Source organism: Sprattus sprattus, assembly GCF_963457725.1.
Source record: "Sprattus sprattus genome assembly, chromosome: 2".
Taxonomy (NCBI): Eukaryota; Metazoa; Chordata; class Actinopteri; order Clupeiformes; family Clupeidae; genus Sprattus; species Sprattus sprattus.
In genome coordinates this window covers 33,204,020-33,225,171 of record NC_137921.1, presented here as the reverse complement: position 1 = coordinate 33,225,171, position 21,152 = coordinate 33,204,020, and the positions used below count along the sequence as shown (strand labels likewise).

The following is a 21,152-nucleotide window of genomic DNA, read 5'->3' as shown; positions in this document are numbered from 1 at the left end:
TAATGTGCATAGCCGTACTGTAAATACTCAGGTCCAAGGAATCAACTATTTTCCCCAAAAACAGTAGTTCATGGACAGTTATGCTGTAGTCATAACAAAACCACACTCTTTAACTTAAATATTGTGCATTTACAATGTCATGCAATCAAAAACAAATGCTTACAAAAGACAAATACCACTGAGATGACATCACCAGTTGTCTAAAAGCTTTCTCATTGCTCACACATTCAAATGACAAATATGGGTAATATAATCTGTACCAAGCTCACAAAGTTAAAAAAGAAATCTCTAAAGTGTTCTGCAATGCAGGGACTGATAAAATATGTATTCTTAATAAAGAGAAAAGCAACTGAATAATGTGACATTTGTGTGGTATTTTTGTATTTTATGAAAAAGTTTTATTAAAAATAAAATAGTCTTCGGTGCTAAAAATGCATACAAAATACTACGAAATACATTCATTTTGTGATAAAAAAATGTTTTAAATTTTGTTCAGTAAATTACTGGAGTCTTGTGCACGTGAACTGACTCGAATAAGGCTGTTATCCGAACTTAGGTGACCGTAAAGTGCAGCTTTTACTGGCTGGCTAGCAACGCCCAAGACTCAGGGGCAAAGGTGACTATACTTACTTGCTAGGCATGCTCCAAAGACATTGTGAAAATGAATGGGAAGGAAAGCCTTCCAATTGAAGAATAGTAACATATATTTCCTGTTTAACAGGACTTTTTAATTCATAAAATGTGTCTAAAAAACAACCAACAAACAAAAACAAATCAAACAAAGCACATTTTTAAAAGTTCCTTTGCTCAGCTTGAGCTATTAAAAAACTTTCCTTCTAAGGCAGAAATGAGCCATAATCATCTTGACAGGGCACACTGCAGCACAGTCAGAGAGAGTAACATTCCTGAGAAGGTGTGTGATTGACCCGAAGAGCTTTGTGGAAGTGGGGGACAGTCTGTATAGGGCTCCAGGCAGGCTGCGTAGGCCATTACATGGGCAATGTAGTTCTGTTCCTTTACCCCGTGGAAGAGGTGAGCCATGGGGCCTTTGGCATATATGGCCACATCCTCCCCTCCATGGGTCTCTGAATCCAGTGGCACAGCCGACTGCTGCATGTACTCCTCATCAACTAGGAGACAGACAGAGAGCCAGAGGGAAAGGGGTCAATTGTGTTTGGCTAAGTAGGCAACTGCTGAAGAGGATCCTATGAACAGTATGTGTTCACACAGATGTGCATTATTTCACTTACAGTAGTCCACAGCTGTGACATTTCCTCTTGTCCCATTTACATGCAGGTATCCTGGACCATTTGCATAAAGGATACTCGTGTAAGGCAGCCTATCATCTGCCTTCTTTGGTGCAAGACCTACAAAGGTCACAGCAAAGTAAAGGAACCCACAGTCAGGTCAAATAAATGACAAGGCAGAATGATGGATGAGTAAAATAATGCTACCTTAGAGCACATTCCAAAAATGGCAGGGTGCATACCAAAAATGGGATTGCCCCGAGGTGTGTTTCCTCCAAAGGTGAAGACGTGGGAGTGGTCTGCTGTGACTACGGTGAGAGTCTCTGACTCTTTTGTGAGCTGGGATGCCCGGTGCACTGCTCTGTCAAACATCACCGTCTCTGTCAGTGCCAGCTTTGCCACACCATCATGGTGCCCATGATCAATTCTCCCGCTTAGAACAAAAGAAAAAACATAGGACAGGACGACAAAATGCAGATACAGTATGAAAGGCTGATAAGCAGTACATTTATAACACTTTTATATTTATTACACACAGAGACTTGAGATGACGAAGATGAGAGAGAGTGGAAGGATAAAATAGATAACATGGCAAAACAAGTTAGGAAATTCCACAAGTGAAATCCTTGTTTGCGGCCCAGGGATGAATACTTATCTTCTACAAAGAGAAAAAAGCCTTTAGGGTTCTTGCTTAGGATCTGAATGGCCTTCTCTGTCATATCCACAATGGAAGGGTCTCGTGTCCGATTGCGGAACACCTCAAACCTCATATCCTTTGCCTCAAAGAGACCTGACAGGAACCGAGAGAAGGGTTTTTTAATAATACATATATTCAATTCAATTTAATTCAATTTTATTTTATTTATATAGCGCCAAAACAATAATATTGTCTCGAGACGCTTTGAGATCTGAGCTGATTTCTCCTTCTTTACAGTATATATACGTAAGGATCATAGTCTGCCACTACCTTATTATTCAGTCCAAATAGCATTTCTCAGGTGATTGTATTGTTATAGAAAGAGTAAAAGATTGTTATTTTATGGTCATGTGATTAAAAACATCAAAACATTTATGAAATAATCTGTTTACCCATGAGGCAGTCTGTGGTTTTCACATCCACCGCATCAAATTGGTCCTTGTGCCAAACATAATGAGCATTCCTTCCCTAACACAGAACACAAGGGTCAAACATCCATGAGGTGCATATACGTTTATACCAGTAAGAACTCCAGTACTTAAGTCCTTACACTGGCTCCCAGTAAGACACAGAATTGACTTCAAAGCACTGCTGCTTCTTTATAAATCACTAAATTGTGCAGGACCAAATTACCTCTCAGATATGTTTCAGCTGTTCACAAGTGCTATATCTCTAAGATCCCTGGAGAACAATCTGTTGGTAATACCTACAGTCTGAACTTAACACTGTGAAGCAGTAAACTTGCCTTACTTTGAAAAGAGTAGGGCTTATATAATTAAGATATGAAAGGTTCTCTCAAGAAGTACCTTCCGGGCATTCAGCCATATGTTGATGAGGTTCTTCTTGTCTTTGCGATCGCCCTTCCGTGAGGATGATGTTGGATATTCTGGGTCTGGGGTGCCTTTTGGTGACATGTACAAACGACCCCCACCGAGAATCACCTGGGACACACACATTCACTCAGCTCCAAAGCACTGACAGGCAGAACCCTAGCTCATTCCACTCCATAAAAAATCCCTCATAAGTCCCTAAAAGATGTAATAAAACCTGATAATGTAATAATATCCCAATAATGTAATAAAGTGCATTTCCCAATAATGTAACAATCGCCATACCAATAATGTAATAAAATGTTACATTAATTGGAAGTTATTACATTATCAGGTTAGCCTCAATTTTGCAGAACCTGATAATGTAATAAATTCCTGATATTGTAAAAACTTTGGTCAGTGCTGAAATGTTGGGACACCAGTTATTCAGACCAAGTAGTGATGCTGTGTAGACAACCACCCACTATTGTTTTGCTCATATTTTGATCCCAATGGTATAGGCCAGGGGTCTTCAACAGGGGGTCTGCGGAGGTACTGCAGGGGGGTCGCGAAATCTTTGGTTGATAAGATAATTTTTTTTAATATTTAAAAAAAAAAAATTCAACCAATTTTTTTTCCCACAAATTTAAATGTCTTCCAAATCAGAATTGTATTTATTCCCTTTAAATTTACATTAACATAAATCCCACATATTGTAGCGAACGTATAAATTGATCGAGAAGACGTTATCTTTCAGTCCAATCGACACATTCAGCTACCCACAGGAGCTCTCTCAAGCTGGGCACCAAACTCCATAGCTGGTCTTGTTTGTACCTATAAATTGTTAGTTTGACATTTGCTTAGATTTAAAAAAAATAAAAAAATAAAGAGAAATAGACACTGTACAAGGTCAAAAAAACGTTAATTGTAACTGAAAAATAAGTGAGGATTTGCGAGGTGTGTGAGCCTCCTAGCTAATGTTAGCAAGCTACTACCTACAATCTTAACAACTTGCTAGCGGTGTGATTGGTTTGTTGACCTGTCAATCTCACTATAACATCTACGTTGTCAACACAACTCCATGCGCCAGACTCCTCCTCCGTCATCCGTTGGATCGTGTCAGTCAGGAGTAATTGAAAAGAAGATACATCTCCTTAATGTGGGAGGATGTGTGCCATCGACACAATAACAGGGTAGCTATGTTGATTTGGCACTAGGCCCAGTATATTATAAACAAAATTTTATGCAATTTATATAGTAGGGGGTCCCTGCTCATCTCGCCATCAGTTTGGGGGTCCCTGGCCTGAAAAACGTTGAAGACCCCTGTAGTAGGGGGTCCCTGCTCATCTCGCCATCAGTTTGGGGGTCCCTGGCCTGAAAAACGTTGAAGATCCCTGGTATAGGCCTTTAGCCTCGCAAGCCAAACCTGTACAGCAAGAAGCTGTACAAGGGTCTGGAACAACACGATTTTCAATGTGGGCGGGATTAACGGTTGTCTGTTAAGTTGCCTCTGCACGCAATGCCACGCAATAGGAATGGCGCTACAACCAATCCGAACGACTGACGAATGACAAAAGACGATTTGATTGGCCTGGTACAGTGTAATTTTTAAGGGACATTGCCACACAAAATCAAAAGAGAATTTTATATAAATCAAATAGCGAAATGTCAGCTATTGATGATCAATGAGGACTTAGAAACTCAATGTTCTGTGTGCCCACTAGCTGCCGGTCTATTACATACCAAAATGTTCTTATTTTTCTCTATTAGTTGATTACCACTGAATATCCCTTTCACCATTGTAAAAATTGTGCATTCGCAATCATATAAAATATATACTGTATCTGCTAATAGTGAAGCAGCAGGTCTCTGGACAGCTTCACTGTTTGGACCTCTGAAACTGGAGACCTGATGCTACAGCACCAACCAAAGTTATTACAATATCAGGTAATTATTACATTATCAGGTTCTGCAAAATTATTGGGAAATGCACTTTATTACATTATCGGGGTATTATTACATTATCAGGTTTTATTACATGTTTTAGGGACTTATGAAGGAATTTGTATTACATTATCGGGAGTTATTACATTATCGGGAAATTATTACATTATCAGGTTCTACAAGGATCGTCAGTGCAGATTCTATGAGACACTCTTTGTGATGCCTGTCCTGCATAGTTGCATCTGGTAATTTGTGTTTGGCTAATTTAGTTTAAAAATGTAGTTTGGTCATTTTGTTGCTATCATATTATTGCTGCACCTTGGCACGCCTATGACAGAGTGTGTGCTCTTAATAATCACCCAATGGCAACATCCCTCAATGGACAACCTTCAGACATACAATAAACAGCAGGTGGGGACCTCAGTGCCAAGAGGAGATGACACTCTTACACAAGCACAAGCACACACACAAGCACAAGCACACACACACACACACACACACACACACACACACACACACACACACACACACACACACACACACACACACACACACACACACACACACACACACAAACTAAGCACCCTGATAATAATATTCAGAAGTAGCTCACTACTGATCCATCCGACAGCATTTGCCAAAAGCTCCCTCTGATAACTGTGACAAATTCCTTACATCGATGTCTGTGTTGGTGACCAGCTGTGTGGCGATGTCGATGCAGCCCTGCCGACGGGCACTAGAGGGCATATCTGCGTCGCTGTACCAGCTGCGGCTCACAGAGTGTGCGTAGGCGGCAGCAGGGGAGGCATGTTGGACACGGGTGGTGGTCACAATGCCCACGGACTTCCCTAAACACACACACGCACAGATGCGGAGCATACATGGAGCATTACTGAACATACATACAGAGCAGACGCAGAGACAGCCACACACGTGGACACACACAGTTTAATGGCTCCCAGTGGCCACACATGTGCACAGACGCACCACAGACACAGAAGCAACCACTCGTTCCATTCATAGCCTGCCAAAGGGAAACTACTATAAATGAGAAGTATGGGGCTCTTTTAATGTGGCAGGGCTCCAGCCCTAGACGCCAGCAGTTACACATGCTGTAGGCTGTTAGAGGGCTTGTTTTGTGTGTAAAATTGTACATGAATCGGTCACATAGTGCAGTGTTCAAGTGTTCATCTTGATAACATCAGGGAGCTACCAGCCATTAACATTTATGTGTTCAGATGCTCAGGTAAATTAGAAGACTTTTCTTACGACTGCATCCCAGACTGCATGTAAATACCATGCTATCTGTCATAATTGCTCAAAATGTCTTCTTTGAGATAACAATTTTATTACTGTCTTTAAAAAAATGCCATTCCTCTGGTAATAAAACACTTAAATCACAGTTTCACACGCTCTTCTTAACTGTATGACCTTTGATTTCTAGCTGGTGGCATTAAGCATGGAAGTGTATGGCTTTCCTATGTCATATAACTTGCGTTATAGTGATGTAACCATTACATATGCATTATGGTTGTGTTTGTGTGTTTGCATGTGTGTATGTGTGTGTGTAGGTCTGTGTATGTGTGTGTGTGTGTGTGTGTGTGTGTGTGTGTGTAGGTCTGTGTATGTGTGTAGGTCTGTGTGTGTGTGTGCGTGTGTGTGTGTGTGTGTGTGTGTGTGTGTGTGTGTGTGTGTTTTGTGTGTATGCATATGTGTGTGTGCGCGCATGTGGAAAGACAAAATACATACCTTGTGCTTTAGCACGGTGTAGAACAGAATAGACTTCATTGCCAAAAGTGGTGTTGCACTCATAGGCAACTGCATTGGCACTGAGGCCCACAGTCTTGCCATTGGCCTTCACACCGCAGTGATAGGCTGTGGCTGTGCTGGCACTGTCGGCCACCTGCTTGTCCACACTGTACGTCTGTTGAACAATTGCCATAATGGAGACAACATGACATAAGGTTAAGTGTGCGGCAATCTGTGTTGATATTCTGGTCATGAGAAACATTGTTGTCAACTTTTAAAAATGTACACCTTTTGGTTAGGTCTATTTATCTGGCTGTCTGTAAACCTTCAGTTTATACCTCAAGTTTTTTTTTTAAATAGGTGATGTAGTGAAAGAAAAAGTGAAACAACCTCTTGTTTTCATGCGTAGCAATACTAAAAGATAAAACTGGTTCTCCTTTTTCTCGGAAAAACTCTTTAGTGACCCTTTTTTAATGTTGCATGACTGACTTCCCTCTCTTTCTTTTCTCTCTATTCTCTTTCTTTTTTTTCTCTCTCTCTCTCTCTCTCTCTCTCTCTCTTTCACTCTCTCTCTTTCACACATACACACACACACATACACACATTCACACACACCAACAGATTTTTGCCTGACTTGTTGTTAGCTCCTAAACTCAGAGAGATTATGTTTTGAGTTAGAGGTATGTTAGTCTAGATTCACTGAATCTGGTTCATTTTCACACCTATCGAATCTTTTAATTGCGTAAGGATGGAGCCTGGTAACGAGAGATTTGCGTAAAGACTAACACACCCGTTTGGGATGAACTGACTGTAGTACATACCCCACGCCTGTTGGTGGCGCTTTAGCGCTGCTACAGACAACTGAAAAAACTTGAAAAAACGTAGAAGAAGACAGGAGGACACGGGTAAGCAGCCAGTAGACAAGCTACAATTAGCAACGTTTAGCCTAACCGCATAGCCTACATTTAATCTGCACAGTAATACATTATGGTGGTTAATACAATCTGTGGTCAGAGCAGACTATAGGTTATGCGAAAATTTTCTATTGATAATAAAGAGTTTGGAACAGTGCAACATGACATGTCTGTGAGTTGTTTAAATGCCTTTGCTTTATTGAGAGGCTGAGCTTGAGCATTTCCCATGAGGCTTTGCTCCGACCATTCTACATTAATATATGAAGAAAAAAGCAAATTAAATCGCTGGCCAATTTATATTTGTGGTCATGAAAGTTATGTAACGTCTAAATAAAAAGAATTAGATCAAGATAGGAGGCTAAACAAAAATCAGTAGGCTGGATTAATGAGAGTGAATTCGAGACCCACCACGAGTGATATGTAGACGGAGAACGAGTGATATATATATATTGGTTGGAGATAGCGACGCGATCACGTGGGGCAATGACGTCATCAGGTTGCGTGAAACCGTGCAGACGAACACCAGCCCCCGTACCGATTCAAATTTACTCACTTTCTACCCCTGATTCGGATCGTTGCGGATACCGTGTGCGGCTAGAGAGTGTTCGTCTAAATGATAGGGCTATCTGTATTCTGAACTTTATGGACTGAGACAAACTAGACTTCGTATGAACAGCCTCTAAGAATTCAGGACAGTGTTGTGGTAAGCAATAATGTGAATGGGTTTGTTTGCAGATTTAACTACATGAGTGGGTGGTGTGAGTGATTGGTGGCTGTGTGTTGTGTGCATAGGTCAAAGTGGAGGAAAAGTGGATGGTGTGATGATGGTAGTGATTGCTCTGCAATCTGTGTTTATTCCTGTGTGTGTGTGTGTGTGTGTGCGCGCGCGCGTGTGTTTGTGTGTGTGTGTGTGTGTGTGCGTGTGTTTATTCCTGTGTATGTGTGTGTGTGTGTGTGTCTGTGTGTGTGTGTGTGTCTCTCTGTGTGTGTGTCTGTGTCTGTGTGTGTGTGTGTGTGTGTGTGTGTGTGTGTGTGGAGGAGGAAGAAGGAAGGAGTGTGGTGGCGTGAGTGAGCAGCATGTGTGTGTGTGTGGTTGGGTGCATGGTTTGACGTACCTTGGACAGGGCGAGGTAGGGGAAGTTGTCCATGGCGAGAGATGTCTCCTCTCCAGAATGGCCCTCCATCTGACCCCTCAAGATGCGGGCAGCAGACACAGTTGAGACACCCATACCTGAGGCACACACAACAACGTCTTGTCACGTCACCAGTGCGGGGAAATGCTCCATTTCACAAATGCAAAGTGCAATTACAAATCATTTTTGTGGTAGCATTTAAAAGTGATATGGATTGTGACTGCCTTAGAATGATGCTGCTGATATAGATAAGTACTGGCTAATCACTTTAAATTGCTCTGGTGAGGTACGGCAAGCTGTAATGTACTGCAATTAATGGCAAACTTATTTGTGTTCGTCAGCTTGTGTTGTAAAGGCGAACTTGTACCTTTCATATACTGATAACGCCTTGTCATTCCCGTCAGAGGTGATGGCTGTGTAAACCCATCTTTTGAAAGTAGCTTGCCATTTTTTTACTGACTGTCCATTTGCAGATAATCTACATGTTTATCATTCAAAGTCACTTCGTAACACGTCATTAGTCCGCCACGCTTTGCCTTACCATCACCAAGGAAGAGGATGAGATTTTTGGCGCGGTGAGCTCGGGGTCGCAGGCGGAGAGCTGCCTCCAGAGATCCTCTGGCCTGGGCATTCCAGTGCTCTGGCTCCTTCTCCAACTCGGCTGCTAGGGGCAAACAGTCACAGAAAGAAGTGAAATGTTTCACTTTCTAAATCTTTCCTTTCGGTCCCCCCCCCCCCCCCCATCTTTTTTGACTCTTCGTCTCCCTGGAACATCCTCTCGTGCTGTGTGGAAAACTTGTCCTGACAAGAGTGTGGAGGCAGCATGAATGATGAGCGCTGTAACACAAGCAGCGACAGTTCCTGTGGTTCAACAACAGGGAGCCTCAGAGCCGAAACGCCACCCGCCCTCCCCTCCAAACATTCCAAAAACAATGGAAAGGTACTCAGTAGTCCATCCCCCTGACATGTCTCTGCAAACAACACACAAACACCAGGCCACCGCACTCCCAAAATACAGAGGTTACCTTGAACAGGGAGTCTTTCCAGTTAGCACGAACACGGTGGTGAGCACGGACACCCAGACAATGGAGCTGCTGTGTTCTCACCTTGGGCCTCTGTGGCACAGCTGCTCCTGGGCAGCAGGAGGAGGAGAGGGGGGAGGAGGTGGAGGAGGTGGAGGAGTGGAAGGGCCAGGGGGTGCTGGCGGGTCATGGGGACCTGCCGCCGAGGTGCCTGCATCCTGCCGAACTGGAGAGGAGAGGAGTGCCTCCTCAGACCTCCGTCGCTGGCTTTTTAAAGCCAGGGTGTGTTGCAAGAGAGGTGCCCAAGCCAGCTTATAGGCTCACGTGAGAGAGAGAGAGAGAGAGAGAGAGAGAAGAGGAAACGAGAGGACCACACAAGGACTGGAGGAGCCCCCTCATTTTGTTCTTTTGATTTTTCCCAGCAAGCCCTTTTGTTTTAAAGAGTGCTCCCCCCTCCACTCTCTCTCCCTCTCCCTCCCTCTCTCTCTCTCTCCTTCTCCCTCCTTCTCTCCCTCTCTCCCTCCCTCTCTGTCTCTCTGTCTCTCTCTCTCTCTCTCTCTCTCTCTCTCTCTCTCTCTCTCTCCTCTCCAGCCCAAAAGGGTGTTATTGAATTCAAGTGACCCTTTGATGTGGCAAAGTGCTCTAATGCATACTTTTATGCACAAGTTAAATTCATGGAAAAAAAGGCTGTGCACATTTGTGTTGGCATGAAATATAATTTCAGTCATAATGTTTCTCTTTTTTTGTTTCTCTTTCATAGAGAAAATTTGGAAGGCTAAAGGCTCTTATTCTTGGGTTATTTACCATGAATTCACCGTGATCGCATGGGCCAATATTTCCGTCCGCTCCGTCTCCAGTGAAAGATCTTGTGCCTACTAACCCAGTAAACTTGGATGGCTTTGGTGGGAAGTAAAATGAGTTGCATTTTTCTCCTCTGAGGTAGTGGAGACATAAAAGCTATAAAAATTGCTTTTTTCCGTCTTAAAAACAATAGTGTACGTGTGAAACCAGGGGGCTTGGGATATTACTATGTTGAGCCCTTTTCAGTGCTGTACTGTAGCTTCTGAAGCCCTGGGCTTTTACTGTCACTCAGAGATGAAAGACAAAGGGATAGAAAGATAGAGTGAGAGAATGAGAGACACTGTCAGGACCGCAAAATACGAGGAAGGAGAGAGAGAATACAGACCAACAGCAAGAGGGAGATGCTGCCAAGAGAGAGGGTCTGTTGATACTGTACAACCACACTGATCATGTGTGGCAAATCAAGCTGCTCATAAAAAGTGAAATGTGAGTTGCCCCCCACCGCCCCTCACATGGTGTAGCCACACCACAAGCCCCAGTATGCGGAGGGGAAACCTGAGACTGGGACACTGGGCTAGCAGAGGCATGCCATCACACTGTAGCAGGGGAGCCATGTCAGGCTAGGAGTCCAGAGAACAACTGCTGGAGGATTAGAGTAATGATGGGCCTTGGAGAGAGCAGTCTTACCTGTTACCTTCACTGCACTGTACCATTATTTCTGGTCTAATCCTATCTTTTGTGGCTATGTGAATTCCCTTCACTTTTTCATGGGCTCTTAATAGTTTTGGCAAATTGCACTGGATTTTGTGATAGTCATTGGTATCATGAGAAAGTAACACATTAAAGGGTGTAATTAACTGAGGATAAAGCCCTGTTGTTCCAAACTTTTATGTGAAACTATTATATTGTAATTATGTGTGTTTGCTTGGAAGTGATCCATAAACAGAACGATAGTAAAAATATTTTCTCACGTTATTTTAACTTGCGACTACAGTAGATAGACAAGCAGAGTTCACGCAATTTCTGTCACAGCGTAGAAACATGCAGTCTGAACGGATCCATATTAAAAAGGGCTACTAGAAAGGATCCAGAGGCAAAGAGAATGATTGAAGGGAGATTCCTAGACTGTCCAACACACCTATGATCCTACCAGATGCCTCTGGCTGTCACAGTAAAGGTTTAGCTATGGTTGTCATATCAACAAACTTAAAGACATGAGTAATGCCATGAGTACAAATCACTAAGATACATGACGTAAATCCCCCTTTCATTGAAACAGTGAAATCTCAGGGCAGCACTGAAGCTTGCTGCTTGTAAAACAGGAAATGTTTACAGCTGCCAAAGTCCTTGATGGGGGCCCAATTACAAAGCAGCTGTAAAAAGCCTAACATCCCCCTCAAAATAAGTGCAGACAGTAAGAAATCACCACTATTGCATCTAACATCAGAATCTTAAAACAGAGTCGAGTGGCGCATTATGACTAGACGAGGCACTCAGTTTAACAAGGTCATGCATATGAGGGGATGCCATAAAAATGTCTTATAGGGACATTATGCAATATGTCTCTGTTTTTATGGAACAATGCTGCAACATACATCAGAACCTTAAAACCAGCTGTGCATTCACTATTACTAGAGGGGGAATATGGCACACAGATAGGAAACAGAAGCCAAGGACAGAAGCCTTACCTGGCTCTTGAGAGGCCAGTCCACTAGGAAGGCTCCAGAACAGGAGGAAGGTTAATGTGAGCCTTGTATCCATGCTTGTGATGTTCAGTGAGAGCCCTTGAGGTCCCTGCTTTACATCTTTCCAGCATCCCTCTCTGTAGCACTCCCCCAAAACCGCCTCCTCCTCGTTGTCCACTGAAACTCACAACAAACAATGGCTGGCAAAGTGTCTCACCTCAGGGGGATGCTCAGCTAATGGTGACGCAAAACAAATAATAATTGTTCAGTTTAAGAGCAATCTTTGTTGTATCTTTTTATGTGAAGAAAAGAAACAACCAAGCACAGAAACAAAGTGAAAGATTAAGTATTCTCCCATGTCTCCCCCCCCCCCCCCCCACACTACCATATGTGTATTAAAAAAATAGGGAAAGGCTTTGAAGGTGAGCTTGCTCCTCATTTGACACTTCCCACAACACTCTTTATCTGGGGCACTGCACCTCTTTTGTCTTCTGTCTCATGACATCTGCTGTCTTGTGAAAAATCGAGCTTTGAGAAAGTGAAAGTGCGTGGTGATTTTGAAACACTGTTACCCCGCAAACAGGGAACGTCCCCAGGACGTTACCAGGACATTCGCAAGGTCCCCAATCGTCCCCAATTGGTCCTCGGCACAACGTTCGCTAAAGGACGTTACCAGAACTTTTTGACGTTCGTAGCAAGTCTACGTTTGGTCCTTCTGTGACGTTCGCATGAATCTTAAATCGGACTATTAGGGAACGTTCTTATTTGGTCTCTTAGCATACGTCCCCAGGACATCCTTTAAAAACGTCCCCGTTACCTTTACCTGCAGGTCCTCTGTGTGACGTTCGCATGAGCCTTAAAACGTACTATTAGGGAACGTTCTTATTTGGTCTCTCAGCATACGTCAGGACATCCTTTAAAAACGTCCCCGTAACCTTTACCTGTGGTCCTCTGCGGGACGTTCGCATTCGGTCCTTCCAAAACGTCCCCTTGACGGTGATGGTCCTCTCTGAACCAGAGGTTCCGCTAGAGAAAAATGTTTTTCATTTGCGAGACATTTTAATGATAAGCCGGCCAAATATCTATTTCTGCTTCTAAATTAGCCTATTGAAGTAAACTGACGGCCTGCATAGCTTAAATAATAACATAATCAGGTAGTTTAGAATGCAACATGTTTATTTTCCTAAGTTTACAATGGGAAACAAAAACATTAATGTCTGATGCGCGTCAATAAGTGGCCTTTAATCGCAACCTGCTGTGGCGTTAAAATGAGCGCCGCAACATGGTCATTGATCTGTTTAATGAGAGCAGAGATTCTAAAATTATTCGACCCTCTTGTGAGTCCTTTGCGTAGCCTTTTCAAAGTGCTAACAGAACATTTTACTGTGACTATCAATATCCTCGCACCTTAGAACTTGTCACTCCATAACGACATAAACGCCCGACATTTCGGACTTTTCTCTGGTGAAGCTGTTCGAACATCTAGGGCTTCAGGTATTCAGTTTTTGGAAAGTTCAATTTCTACATGAACTAGTTCAGTTCATTGTTCATAATTAAAACATTTTAACTAAGTTCACAGCTCCAATTTTCAATATGCTGCGAGTGCGAGCTCTGGCGGCTCCGGCGCGCTCACGTACGGGCATAGACAGTATAATGCAACATATGCGTGGTGTTAAATAACTTTCTAACGGCAGATTAGCCTGTTCCTTTAAAACATAATAAGGGCAGTGCACGTTTGCTTTATAGGCCTAAATATTTGGATTGTTGTCAAATCCAGATTGTGTTTGCGAGACGGGATGTTTAAGAAATTCCAACCAGACAATTTGACCGGTGAGCTTTCTGTTGCAGCATCTTTGAAGGCCTGTGGAAAGCTCAATGTTAACGCTAGACTTGATAGACCTTCCTATGTAGGCTATGCATTGTATTGGAATCATGCAGACATTACATTTATAGCACAGATCAGTTAGAGAAGCATTCATATTTATTTTATTTCATCATTCTTAGTTTGGCTAGTTATTCTGCCTCCCTGCCCGCTCGTCCGTGCCATGGATGTTTATTAAAAAAGGAATCATTACGGAAAACCCTCAATGCGTAGTGACTGAGATCGCTACAATATGCTTTTTCTCAAACCCTTGGAAAAAATGACTAAGTTTGTTGGCTGTCTCACACTGTGATGAAGGTGTTAAAGTGACAAAATGAGAATCAGACAATGGTAGTGAAGTGGTAGCGAAGTGGTTTACTAATAGGAAGGTTTACGGTTCAATTCCCATGCCTCGCAATCAAGTTTGAAAGCGCGTTTGTGTCTCTGTGTGTGTCTATGTATATCATATGAAATGTGCTATATAAATAAACTTGAACGTGTGTGTGTGAGCCATGTAAGCGAAATGACGGCTCCGCGATCTATTATTATTTTATTTTTTTCATTTAGCTCAGCAAACGCCTGCTACGTCTGCGGTGCGTCCTTGAATAACGTCCCCAGGACGTCTAAAACAAGGTTTCCAGAAGTCACCACAATGCCCTCAGGATGTTCTTGCAACTTCCTGCAGAACGTCCCCAGGACCTATAGAAACACGTTTTCCAGACGTCACCGCAATGTCCTAGGGACGTTCTTGCAACGTCCTGCAGAACGTCCCCAGGACCTATAGAAAACGTTTCCCAATTGTCACCGCAACGTCCTCGGGACGGTCTTGGAACGTCGTGCAAAACGTCCTAAAGTTGTCAAGGGAACCATACACATTTACGTTTTTAGAACGTTCAGAGAGACCATTACAGGACGTCGAGGGGACGTCATTTTGCTTACAGGGTAATGACTTCAGAATATAATAATCAAGTGCCTTGTATTAATAATTACCTTTTATGAATCATGTGCTTATGTAAGCAGGAACATGGCTTTTCTGTGTTTCTGCGTCTATGTTACTTAGATTATTAGGTGCCACTTTGTCTGTATATGTACGTACAAGAGCATGACCAAGAGGTGATACGTTTTTTCCGACCTTGTGCAAAACTGCCATCCTTGCAAGACAGGGAGCCTTGGATGTCCGAGATCCACCACGTGGTTATCCCTGTTGAACACTTAACTTCTGTCTATATAAACCTTGTGCGGTGTGTTTATCAGGGCTTGCCTTTCAGCCTTGTGCTGGGAGGGAGCCTGATTGCAATTGTTGTGTGTCTAAGAAATATACTTATATGCAGCTCGAGAGTCCTGAGGTAACTAGGATGAAGCAGTAAGCACCATGCAACAATACAGTCAAACTTTGGTTATGGCTCAAAAGAGTTGGTTATGTTGATGCTATATTTTCTTCCCCCTTTTATCGGGGGAGAGAAAGGTTACCATCAAGAGCACACTCCAGCCCAACCTGCATCTACACTTTAAAAGAGTCTTTGTTTCCGCTGGCAGTGTGGCCCTGAAGTGCACTTTCCATGCCTTAGGACTCAGAAGAGTTGAGTAAATGGCCCTCTGGTTCTTTTGGACTGATGTGGACTGACAAAATCTGTCACAGTTCTTACACCAGATCAGGTGTTTAAATAAACAAGTTTGAGATATATATCGGCATTGCCACAGCAGATGTAGGTGACATCCTTTAAGCCCAATCAGAGTCGAAGGTAGAATAATCAAATAAAAAGTGTGGTGGTCACTAAAATGCTGGGATTGAGAGAAAGAGGAAAGAAAGAGGTAGGGGAAAAGGAGAGGAGAAAGACAGAACGTCTGAGGACTAGTGTTTTCCTTTCCTGAGACAGATGACACATGCTCAGGGCGCCTGAGCGGGATAGTCTTTCCCCTTTCACCATCACTTGAGCATGACGTTCCGTTCACAGGTTTCAGAGTGGCACACTGTAATGCACTGAGGTCAAGTGTCCCTCAGACTGAGTCCTAAGCTTAGGTCAGCCCTGAGATTTATTTACCCAGGGAGCCACACTGGAGCCAGGAAGCCAGACCCCTAGACTTTTGACTTGGATCCAAAAACATCCTCCATTCTGTCTGAACCCCTTGATCCTGCAGGTGTGGCCCAGGCAGGGGACTGGGTTGGTTGCATGGAGGTCACAGCCAGCACCCCTCCCCTCCCACCCCTAAAACCACAGTGACTTTGCCCTTTTGTAGAAACAGAGAGACAGCCATCCAAACATACAAAAAAGACAACATGGGTCATCCCCTTGGGGTACTTACTGAGTCACCGAGCGTGCAGACTACGGGAAAGACGTGCAAAAGCAGAAGCTTCACTGTTTATCTGTTTCCAAGGTAGCAAACAGGGACTAACAGACTTATATAGCTGAGATGTGCTTTCAATTTCTCAGAAAATGTTGCAACTTCGACCATGGCAACAGTAACATGACAGATGTGTGTTTCTAACAGTTACTGAAAACTAATTAGGAATTTCCCCAAGGCGCATAAAAAAACCTGTCATCCAAAGCCCATATAACACTTTAACAATACAAAACAGACAATAATACACATTATTGACTTTAATGGATCACATCAGCATGCCACTATATCAAACCATGGTTCTAATCAATAGATTTAGTTTTTATAAAGGTCTTAATAAAACCTCACAATAAGCTACAGCATGCTTTGGCAAAGTCATATTGATAAAATTATGCCTGCTCACTGAAAACTCACTCAGGTTCAATCAGTGCCAGGATAGAGGACTATGCTTTGATTCGACCTTTCCTCACCTTCCAATATGATCAGTTTAAGCCGGCAGAAGAAATTAAAATGGGTGAGCAATGAGCCAACCTAATTATGTTAGATTTAGGCACCATAAATACCACTGTCAGACACAATGGCTTTCTTCAGGGGACACCTGGGGCACAAGTGTGAACACACAGGATCACTGACTAGAGTTGAATTCGTTTCAGAAATGCTTATAGAAAATACTACAGTATACTGCAGACTTTAGCTATATGAGGGTTTGAATCCTAACAAAGAAATATTCTCACACGGTGTTTCGATCTTCTGCAAAGCATACCTGCTTTCTAAAAAACAAATCGTCGATGAAGATCAATGGCAAGCACATGTGTCCCAAGACCTTTGCCCATGGATAATCCACGTACTATATACTGTGCAGACACGGTACAGAGAGCGGATATACAAAATAAAAATTCCATGAGTTTGCCAGCTTCATTCACTGGAAGCGTCATGAGTCATTAAGGGAGCCGGTAGGAAAACCTCACAAAGGTAGAAAAAAAGACGTCAGTTCCAGCTAACTGCAACTGCAGCATCAGGAAAAAGATAAATTGTGGGTTTAGGGGAAATCTACTTCATATGTGGGCAGCCGTTTGAATGGACAGAACCAGGCAAAATGTTACCACAATTTACCTCTTCTTTACCTACAAAGCACTACTGATGACAGGGCATGTGTCTCCCAAACACAGATGTGGCTCTGGGCACAGAGAAGAGCCTGGTGGGTAGAAAACAATAAATCCTTTTGCTAGTTCATATCACATGATCTGTTTCATCAGTGAGCTTCTAGATCTGAGATTTCTTGTCGCCGTCTTACCACTGCCTATGGAGTCACATAAGAGGCTGCAAATCCTCTTATAACAACCTAAAATGAATATCTTCCTTATTGTTGTGATTCTATCCAAAACTTTATTTAGAACATGAAAATTCTATAATACTGAATAAACAAATGTTTGGATTTGTAAGATCATATCCAAATGCTCTAGTTAGTTGGAAGCTAAGAGTGCAGTGGAGTCAATTGCAGCCCCTCAAAGTAAACTCCTTGCCTATTCTTATAAAGCAGTTCATAAAGGAGATCTGGTGCACATTTGAGACTGAAAAAGAGTTTGTAGACTGGGCTTGTAGATGGTCATTATCACTGATGTTTTTATAAGCTTTGCTGGCAGAGCTATAGATATAGTTTTTTCGTGGTACAGCAATGTGTCTGTCACTGAGAATGACTTCAGAATACATCTTAATGTATCATTATTAGCGTCTTAATTTTCTATTCACAGCATTATCAGACATTATTTTATTATCCAATATTAAGTCATATTTTCCTTCCAGATTCAGCTAGCTAACGGCTAGCTGGCACCAGCTTAGCTTGCTGTGTTCATTCTATTGCAAACTGTTGTCAATTCAAGAAAATTATGTTACACATAGAATATTGCCTGATGAGGTTCACTATACTTACAACGAAGTGGTAGAGTCAAAGAACCTCTGCACGGTGTAAACTCATTGTCTGGGACTGGGAGTGACTGGGAGGGCAGTGAGACCTTCTCAGGTAAAATTAATGACTCTTAATCCTCTGGTTGAATGATGGATGCTTGCGCTGCTTGTCATGGTTTGCGTTCAGCCTTTTAGTTTTAGTAAGAGATGTGACATCTTAATGACAGGCCTGGACAATAATCAGATGGTAGATGGTGAATACAATACTTCCCATGACCATTCTACTTTTTATCGGTTATTACTCATTACTAAAACAACATATTGCAGGTACTTCCTTGAAAACCTCATCTTCATCTACCTATTTCTTGGAATTCAGGGTCAAGAACCAATGATAATTATAATTACCTAATATTAATGTAAATCTTACAGTAGGGGTCAAAGATCTTCCCAAACTCATGGAACACGGATGCCAAGCCATGTTTTCCTAAATGGAACTGCTTTACGGAAGTAGAGTGGGGCCATTCAAGAGCAATCAATGACTTTGCAATCTGTGTTTTATTGACCTCACCGCTGATAAAGGGTGAGGGTTGAAAGACAAATGTGGCAAGCCAAAGTCCGCTGACTGTGGAACCCCCCGGTAAGGTGTCCACAGATCACCTATGTCATAGTGGTGAGCAGCACATGAGGTGTGAAAACAAGTTATTGGATTGCTATGAAAGTTTTCAAGAGTACTGATTATCATGTAGTGTGGTAATTATTACATGCAAAGGTTCAGTTCCCAGGTAGCACACCTCAGATTAGAAGTGTACAATAGGCCTACTTTTACACTCAGCTGCTTTGGATGTGAGCTAAATATATATACAGAAATCACATCTGATCTGAAAATTCAAAGACAGTTTTGATTGAATGTGTAATGTCTGAAGAAACACTCCTCATAAGGTGGCCTTTCGGATCTCCCTGAACTCAGGCCAGGGGGTTATATAGTAGTGATGGTGTTGTTCTTTGGTGATGATAAGGATGAGCATGATACTTGATATATGATACAATACTTTTGTGTATGTTGTTAACATGGTTGTTGAATTGTACTTACATAATCGAGTTTTTTTGTATTTTCACTGTATCTATGTCTTTCCGCAAAACCTATTGCCCTCCGAGAACAAATAAAGTTGAAGTGGAAATAGACATCGTCTTTAACCTGTCTGTTTCAATTTTAATACTTGTAAGCCACTCTCACCATCTGGTGGTCAAGCTTTGTACACACACCAACCGAATGTTTCAGACCTTAGGGAAAAAGGTAGGTGGATTTGTCACGTACAAATAAGAAAGAAAAACTCCCACGAGTAAAGACTGACGCTCTTTTTCACAAATTTAAATTATCCCCTTAAAAGAAACAATTGCAGAATCCTGTCAGGAATATGACAGAAAGATGGGAGTAGTGATGTTAACGGCGTGGATGCCCTGTTCTACTTAAACACTACCGCCCTGGTGGAACAAAAATATGTTATGTACAAAAACACTATTCTGTCAGAAAGAGTAATTTGCAATTCTGAACCTTTTTTTTTTTCAATGTGTTAAACAGAGCAGGCTCAAAGCAATTATTGCTGGCAGCTTTCCCAAAAAGACAAAAAGAGTAGCCCCATATGCCAAACATCAATCTCACTTAATAAATGGGCATGGGGAATTTAATAAACAGTGAGGCACGTATGCCACATCTTCACTGACACATACTTCAGATTAAGGCAACGTGTTCATCCAGGAGTGGAGTGCTGGTATGTTCGCCTGGACTGACAACTGACATATCAAAAGGACCATCCAGAAAACTATCACTCAGTGACGCATCGCCACTACAACTGCCAGGGAGCTTTCTGAGGATCGCATGGTGGGACTGGGTTGACTCGTCTCCGCTTCAGGCAGTCTGTTGTCCAGACAGGCAATGACAGGCAGGCGCAGCATACAGGCCGAGAGGCAGGCGGAGGAAGCCATATGAACCGCCAACTTAATTACCCGTCACGTCCCAAGAGCCCCTTTGCTGGTGGCAACATTACTAAGAACTCAGAGCCCCATGCCAAACAACTTAAATAACTGACGGTGAGACAAAGCTTCCTGGGAGTGGAGCTTACCTCAAGGACATCTTTTTGGGAAGCTCGTCTGCTTTGTTTAAGCTAAACTGTGTGACAGATGTTTACAGTGGACTGTTCATACGGAACACCCCCAGGGACAAAGGTGGAGGCGGCTGAGGAACAAACCACCATTCTGTCATCCAGAACATCCTAGAGTGATTAAAGCTCTTCAGTAGGAAAAGGCAAATCTCTCTTGACTCTTAGCACACTGAGCAATGCCTGCCAAATTCAGACAGGCAGAATTGACTTTGCTGTTTAAGACTATGAGCATTACAGAAAGAGCTCACAACAATCTCAAAGGCATTTGTTAAGGGCATTTAAAAACCCAGCTGTCATGAGCAAACCTGTTGAATAACTTTGAAGTATGAAAACAACTTCTTGGGGAAAATACTAATGCTCTTAAACTCAGACTTAAGCAGTGAGTTTGCATTCAAACGCTTCTACCATGTATAATCGCAAATATATCACAGCTCATTGATTTTGCAAAGACCTTCTGAATACTATTGGAAGAGTGAATTGTCTTAAGAGATAATTATACTATTACACAGATCTTAGAGCTCTTAAGTGTGGAGTAAAGTGCAGAATTAAAAGCTCTGTTTGCAGTTTGATACTGCGGTGATCCTCCAGCTTCTGAGATGCCCATTGAAGAAGTGCAGAAAAAATGGCATCTTAGTTCAAATTGGCTGTGCTCTAGCAAAAGAGTCTGTTCTTTTGCGAGTATAACTTTTAAATACACAAAAAATGGGAAGGAGTGGGGAAACTGGGGATCTTGAGCAGTTGTGCACGCTATCTCCAGAAACGGAAACCCAACTCTGTACTCTGGTGGGAGCCAGGCTAAGACGAGAAGTGGTGTCTTTTTTTGTGAGTGTCCATAACCACTGTTCAAATATTATTTCAAAAGAGGCAGCCCATGCATCTTGGAGTG

The 21,152-nt window shown here is 42.5% G+C and overlaps 1 protein-coding gene across 1 annotated transcript in view; it reads right to left on the bottom strand.

Moving 5' to 3' along the window:
• Positions 1–21,152, bottom strand: part of LOC308381990 (uncharacterized protein) — a gene marked incomplete at both ends in the record, with an annotated part of 36,912 nt that overhangs the window by 5,969 nt on the left and 9,791 nt on the right. The window contains 12 exons of the mRNA XM_080859670.1: positions 927–1,130; positions 1,251–1,367; positions 1,490–1,680; positions 1,899–2,037; positions 2,337–2,412; positions 2,751–2,885; positions 5,373–5,545; positions 6,447–6,621; positions 8,476–8,591; positions 9,035–9,157; positions 9,300–9,354; positions 9,519–9,625. Coding sequence (XP_080715796.1) covers positions 927–1,130; positions 1,251–1,367; positions 1,490–1,680; positions 1,899–2,037; positions 2,337–2,412; positions 2,751–2,885; positions 5,373–5,545; positions 6,447–6,621; positions 8,476–8,591; positions 9,035–9,157; positions 9,300–9,354; positions 9,519–9,625 — 1,611 coding nt within the window. The remainder of the gene's footprint in view (positions 1–926; positions 1,131–1,250; positions 1,368–1,489; positions 1,681–1,898; positions 2,038–2,336; positions 2,413–2,750; positions 2,886–5,372; positions 5,546–6,446; positions 6,622–8,475; positions 8,592–9,034; positions 9,158–9,299; positions 9,355–9,518; positions 9,626–21,152) is intronic.